At 40.1% G+C, this 7,525-nt stretch overlaps 1 protein-coding gene across 1 annotated transcript in view; it reads right to left on the reverse strand.

The window, feature by feature from the left end:
- SACS (sacsin molecular chaperone) overlaps positions 1-7,251 on the reverse strand; it is a 30,466-nt gene extending 23,215 nt beyond the window's left edge. Inside the window, 3 exon segments of the mRNA XM_015412009.1 lie at positions 2,450-3,932; positions 5,056-5,202; positions 7,221-7,251. Of these exon segments, the coding sequence (XP_015267495.1) occupies positions 2,450-3,932; positions 5,056-5,202; positions 7,221-7,236 (1,646 nt within the window). The 5' untranslated portion in view covers positions 7,237-7,251.
- Between the last annotated feature and the right edge of the window lie 274 nt (positions 7,252-7,525).

Here is a 7,525-nt window from a genome sequence, read left to right on the forward strand (position 1 = left end):
TGGGTTTTGAAGAGGTAGAGGAACTAGAGATCAAATTGCCAACATTTGCTGGATTATGGAGAAAGCAAGGGAGTACCAGAAAAACATCTACTTCTGCTTCATTGACTACGTTAAATCCTTTGACTGTGTGGATCACAAAAAACTGTGGCAAGTCCTTAAAGAGATGGGAGTACCAGACCACCTCACACATCTCTTGAGAAACCTGTATAAGGGTCAAGAAGCGGCAGTTAGAACCGGATATGGAACAACTGATTGATTTAGCATATGAAAAGGAGTACGGCAAGGATATATATTGTCACCCTGCTTATTTAATTTATATGCAGAGTACATCATGCGAAAGCCTGGATGAATCACAAGCCAGAATTAAGATTGCCAGGAAAAACATCAACAACCTCAGATATGCAGACGATACCACTCTAATGGCAGAAAGTGAAGAAGACCTATAGAACCCCTTGCTGAGGGTGAAAGAGGAGAACGCAAAAGTTGGCTTAAAGCTCAACATCAAAAAAACTAAGATCATGGCATCTGGACCCATCACTCCTTGGCAAATAGAACGGGAAGTCGTGGAAGCAGTGACAAGACTTCACGTTCCTGGGATCCAAGATCACTGCAGACGGTGACTGCAGCCATGAAATTTAAAGACGCCTGCTCCTTGGGAGGAAAGTGATGGCAAACCTAGACAACATAATAAAAAGTAGAGACATCACCCTGCCAACGAAAGTCCGTATGGTCAAAGCAATGGTATTCCCAGCAGTAATGTATGGCTGTGAGAATTGGACTATAAGGAAGGCCAAGGGCCGAAGAATAGATGCTTTCAAATTATGGTGCTGGAGAAGACTCTCGAGAGTCCCTTGGACTCCAAGGAGATCAAATCAGTCAATCCTAAAATAAATCAACCCTGACTGTTCCCTGGAAAGCCAGATACTGAAGCTGAAGCTCAAATACTTTGGCCACCAAATGAGAAGGGAGCACTCACTGGAGAAGACTCTGATGCTGAGAATGAGTGAAGGTGAAAGAAGAAGGGGTGGCAAAGGATGAGATGGTTAGACAGTGTTATCGATGCAACTAAAATGAAATTGAGCAAACTTCCAAGGACAGTGGGAGACAGGAGGGCCTGGCGTGATGTGGTCCATGGGGTCACAAAGAGTCAGACTCGACTGTGTGACTAAACAACAACAACAAAGGGATCTCAACTTGCTGAGACTGAGAGGGGGAAAACATCTTGGGGTCATAGCTCAATGAAAGTATGCACCCAGTGTGCTGCAGCAGTAAAGAAGGCCAACTATGTTGGGGATTATTAAGAAAAGGCATTGAAAATAAAATGGCCAATGTTATAATGCCCATGTATAGATCTAGGCTGTGGCCTCATTTGAAATAATGTGTGCAATTCTGGTCACCATATCTCAAAAAGGACATTGCAAAACTGGAAAAAGTATGGAAGAGGGCAACCAAGATTATTAGGGGGTTGGCACACCTTTCCTATGAGGAAAGGCTGAACAGTCAGGGACTTTTCAATTTAGAAAAGAGACAACTAAGGGGATACGTAATAGTGGTTTAAAATTATGCACGGGGTGGAGAGAGTTGACAAAAATAAATTTTCCTTCTCTCCCAAAATACTAGAACTCAAGGGCATCCAATGAAGCTGATAGCCAGTAGATTCAGGATGGACAAAAGGAAATACTTCGTTATACAGCGAGTGCTTAAAATGTGGAATTCATGGCCATGGGCATAGGCAGCTTTAAAAGGAGATTAAACAGATTAATAGAGAATAACTCTATCAGTCGCTACTAGCCACGGTAACTAAAGGGAAACTCCATGTTCAGGGGAAGTAAACATCTGAATGCAATTGCCAGAAGTCAAAATTGGGGGAAGCCATTGACCTCTATACACTGTTGTTGGACGTTCAGAGAAATGGGTTGGTCATTGTGTGAGACTGGATGCTGGACTAGATGGACCACTGGTCTTATCCAGCAGAGATATGTTCTTATGTTCTTAATTCCTGCATTGCCAGGTCAAGTGATTATTGCTCAACTCCATATTCCCACATTCATTCTTGACCCCTTCTTTCCAGGCTTCTTTCCCCTTTTTGCAAGTACAAAGTAGGTTGGTTGCAAGAAATGAAAACAGGCATTAGAGTAGTAGCTTCTAATGTCAGAAAGACACTGATGTCTCCTTAAAGGAGGGAAAGCAGGGCTATTTTCCTATATAGTTCCTGAAGAAAAAGAGCATTTGTGGGCTCTCTGCAAGGTCAAAGGCTGCAATTCAGACAAATTCTTCTCCTCCCTTCAAAGGGTATCTCTTCAGCCTACATAGGCAAAAGTATTCTAGAGCAGAAGACAAGCAGGTACCTTTGCAGAGATATGTGCCATTACAGAAAATTAAACCATACCGCTTTAACACTTAAAAGCTTTACATCATAATAAAGCAAATTATTAAATGCATATTATACCTTGGATAACTTTCTGAAGTTATATAAACGGCATCTTGATCCGATGCAGATGAACAGAATGAAACAAAACTCCCATTCTGTAAGGGCAACAGCTCCAGCCCAATAAGCTCACTGTAGTTTCCATCACTAAGCACAAACTCTAAGATATGAAGCTTCTCATCAGCAGATGTCTTGTGCCCAGATTTTCTTAAAACTTGTCGCACTGTACCAGGAGTTATTTTTTTGACAGGTTTGGTGCCAGACATAATTAGGCCAACTGCATTTGCAATATTCTCTGGTACTTTAGCAACCTCGTTCCCTTAGTCCTGGAAGTAGTTTAGCACGGCTTGGGTGTACTCCAAACTCTCCTCCATTTCTGAGAAATAAACTTGCTCCACCTTTATCCAGTGATCACTGAGAGAGTATATAACTGCATTCTGGAACAGTTCTTTCAAAAGAGGTTCTATAATTGGCTGCCAGTGGACTTTTGTTTTATTCTTTTCAGGCCACAATCTGTAAATGCTTTCAGCCGACAAAGGGAAATCTGAGTTCTTTTCTGTTTCCATTCGTTTAATTGCTTCCAATATGAGGACTGCATATGCTTTTGGAACAATGTTGGCCACAAGAAGCTCATTCCACAAGGCTGCTGGATCTCGCCACTGATCAAGCTCTCGCCATTTGATACTCCTTCTGTTATCTGTGAGGCCAAAAAAGCCACTAACATGAACTGGAAGTCCCGTCTTGCTTTCCTCACCAGGTGGCAATGGAAGAAAACAAAACGCTCTTCATGAAAACTGTGCCACAGCTCCTTTTTCTTCTCCATTGGGTGATAATGACATAGCTATACCAATTGTTGGCATATATTTCAAGTCGTCAGCCAAAGAGTCCAAATCACTACACATTCCTCTTCCTCCAACACTGTTACATACCAACCAAGATGTTTTCTGCGCATCTTTAACACTCTCGTCTTCTAGAACTATGTTTATATGATACGTCACACATGTTATACTATTACTTGGAACTCCTTTACAGTACTGATTTATTGCATTTTCCAGAATCTTGATACAGTTGGGTCTTTCATGCTTCAATGCTTTATTCTCACTAGCAGTAACTCTAAAAATTAGTCTCTCAGAGCCATCAGCTTCTCTAACATGTAAGGAAACATCCTGCACACATTTAAGGAACAGAAGTACTGTATCTGCATCTGCTCTGAAGGATTCAAACAATTCTAGAACTTTCTCCTTATTGTACAGATTACTACTCAGCTGGGAAGGTTGCTGGCGAAGAGGAAAGCGAAAGAATGTACCCGGGAAGTGTCCATGCTTGAAGGTTTCTTTAGTGCTTCCAAACACACCAATGAAAGGTGAAAATTGGTCTGTAAGTTCATTAATTTCTTTGCTGTCATTCTTAAGATTCCAACACTGGCCTGATTCACGGGGTCCAAAAAGTACCTGATGAGGGTCCAGCATCCCAATTTGGTCACCGCTGAATATACTAGGTACATCTGCAAAATGGAAAATCAAAAAATATGAATAGTGTGGGGACAGGGCCTATAAATACAATCCTACAACATTTTTAAATACCTTCTGTTAATTACTAAGACTATAAACTAAAACACCCAATTTAAATAAGTGGCAAAAGAAGAAAATCAGTTAAAAGCTGTGAGGAAGATTCTGTAAAACAAAACTGTATCTCCTCTCTAACCCTATGGAACTCAAGCTTTGCAAAGTACCAGTCTTCTTGCAGTAACTTAAGGAAGATCTCAGCCAAAGCAAAGCAAAAGAAGCAACCTCCTGAAAGACATTAATCTTCCTCAGAGATGGGACAGCTTTTCCCAGACGTTGTAACTAACTGCTAATGCTGCCTGGTATAAATTAACTGATAAGGATCAAGTTCATTAGAACAAAGGGAATCTAGTTCCAGAAACTTCCTATTTGCAAACCTACCCTGAAAGGTTAAAAGCTGATGAACCCTGTCTTCCAAATACTGGTTGACTGCTGTTGCTGGAGTAGAGGCAAATGACTCAGGAAGATGGAGACCCTACTCACCTAAGATATAAAGATAGGGTATTAGGCCACTGAACTTGGTATTCACTGATCACCTTTGAAAGCACCATGACAGTCATGAATACCTCTGGAGATCCTCTTTCTCTTAAACAGTGAAAGAAGTTAATGGAGAGTCATGAGCTACACTGGCTTGAATCTTCGTAAATTATCTTTTTGAGTTTCACTAGTCCAGCAATATGTAATCTATCTCTGTGTGGGTTATTACTACAGATTCAGGTGGGTAGCCATGTTGGTCTGAAGCAGCAGAACAAAGTTTGAGTCCAGTGGCACCATTAAGACCAACAAAATTTTATTCAAGGTAAAAGCTTCGTATCTGAAGAAGTGTGCTTGCACACAAAAGCTTATACTTTGAAGAAAACTGTTGGTCTTAGAGGTGCCACTGGACTCAAACTGAGTTATTATTAATAACACTATTGTTTTCTATTAACCAATACATATTAAAATCAACAAACGACTTCTTAAAATTCAGTGCAAATGTTAAGGTCAAGTACCAATGGGGAACATGCTCCACGTGACCAAATGCTTAACATTTGTTTGTTTAGAACAGTTCAGAGTAAATACCTGTGATGTGATAAACTGAATTAAATCCAATTCCAAATCTTCCAACTTTGAGAGGATCATCCTTTTTTCTACTTCTTGCTATTTCCTGAATGCCATGCCAATCCTCAGGGGTAAAGACTGCATTGTTGTACACATAAAGTGCAGGACCTAATAGATAAAAGAGACAAAAGAAAGGAAAAATTAGTATGTTTGCAAAGGTTTTCCAAGAAGTGATACCGAAATCCAAGAAACGTAGCATAAATATGTTAAAATTAAAATTTCTGAAAACTGTAAAAAACATATCGGGATAAATTTAAAACAGTAGCACAGCCCTTTTATAGACCATAATGGTAAACGAACTGATGCAAATAGATTACATTAAAGATGTGTAACTTAGAAGTTATTTTTCAGATTCGGATTTCAAGAAGGAAGGGCATAAAAACTGGTATTCCAGGTTATTAAGGTGCGCTGATACCATTCCGGTATTCAAGTTTGTTTTTTTCCTGGGATTCTGGAATTATTCGGGTTCTGTTATTCCCTATGGGAGAACTTTTCAGGGGCTAAAGTGGTTATTTTTTAACAAAATTGTACCAAATTGCAGGGGAACTAATGCTGCATGTCCACTAAAGACCCCCCCTTGCCCAAGTTTCAATTGGACCAAGGGTCCAATTCTACAGCCCACTGAACAGTGCCCCCAGACATCCTACTTGTCTCCATTGTTTCCTATAGGGAAAAAGTTCAAAGAAACCAATAACCGAACACATAGGAGCAACCATTGGCCAAAAGCTTCCAATACAAATAGAGCCAACAAGCCCAACAGAACCAACATAAAACCAGAGAATTCAAGCCAAATCAACCTTGTGATTTTTTAAAATACCTAAACCATCACTTACAGAGATAGATCAAGATGGGTAGCCGTGTTAAGTCTGTTTGTGGCAGTAGAAAAGAGTAAGAGTCCAGTAGCAGTGACTCACAAAAATTCATACCCTTCCACAATTTTTGTTAGTCTTTAAGGTGCTACTGAACTCTTACTCTTTTCTACTACCATCGCCTACAATTAATTGTGATTAAAACATAACCAGAAATTTTCTTCTGAATTTTTACAAATCCACAAGAATACCCCCAAAACACCATGAAAGCACAAACAAAACCAAGAGAAAATATTTTTTAAAGAATCAGAAAGAAAAATAGGCTGACTTCCTCCACTACAACCTCTATGGCAAAATACACATATACATACATGCACACAAACACACACACATAAAGGAAAAACCTGAAATAATATTTTGAAATAAATTCCACCAATCCTGAAGATTTCCAGCAGACAGAGAACAAGGTTTTCCCAGACAGGGAGCAGGCAGTAGAAATCCAAAGCAGACCAGAGTAGCAGCAGCACACTCTTGAAAAATCTAGTTCTGAAATGGAGTCAAGCTGCCTTTATTCCTCTTTTGCCCATGCACAGAATACTCTACAAGGAGTGGAAAAACAGGGAAATAACTCCACCTCTGCACTGTTTTGCTGCAGGAAAACAACTTACGGGGAAGGCAGGAGGCCCTTCCCCCCCCCCCAACCGTGGCAGTGTTCTGAACTCTCCTTTATTTTTTAGAAAGCCGTTTCCTGCAGCTGCTTTGTGATTGTGAGGTCCCTGAGTTGGGTCCAAGGAACCCGCAGCCCAGAACCAACATATTCAGAACCTAAACATACAGTGGGCCCTCATAGAGGGCTGTGAGAACTGCTGTGATTGGGCAGTCAGTTCAAGCACTCCCTTTAACGTCTGATCCTATTGCCTGGGACAGCTGCCTCCCTTCCCCTTCCCTCCCGTTGCCAGCAAACTCTGAAAAATGGGAGAAAAACAATCCAGAGAGCATTTTAATAGTGGCCCTGGGTATTCCCAAATATTTCCAGGATTGTTTCCAAATCAATATTCAATATTCTGGAATCCCAAATCCTGTTCTAGCTGACCAGAATATAATGTATATTTTTAGACTGGAAATACCTAGGTGTAAAATCCTAGATTACATATCAAATAACTGTATATAAAAGACAAAAATTAGATGTAACTTAACTGTATAGTTTTTGCAGTAATTTTGATCTGAAGACAACAAATAATCCAGGAATAAAGCTTCACTTCACAAGACAACAAATAATCCAGGAATAAAGCTTCATGTGAAAAATGTTGTACTTACCCTGGTACTGTGCCATGTCTTTAGACCACAGAGACTCTGTCCCATACTGAGTCTCATCATACAGGAACCTAACTTCTGAGGCACCAGCATCTTCTGCATTCTGAATTAATTCCTGGAAACAGAATTTAAAAAAGATGTCATTTAATGAAAAAAAATCAACAAAAGGTTGAGCCAAATAAAAAAAAATTATCTTGACTCAGGGCTGGCACACTGGTCAACAGGTACTGTAAAATATTCCATGAAGCCAGGAATACCACTGTGTAAGTGGCACCTTACACCTTTTCTATTTAATGAGGATGTTATTT

This window comes from Gekko japonicus, unplaced genomic scaffold, assembly GCF_001447785.1.
Source record: "Gekko japonicus isolate JY-2015 unplaced genomic scaffold, Gekko_japonicus_V1.1 scaffold844, whole genome shotgun sequence".
Taxonomy (NCBI): domain Eukaryota; kingdom Metazoa; phylum Chordata; class Lepidosauria; order Squamata; family Gekkonidae; genus Gekko; species Gekko japonicus.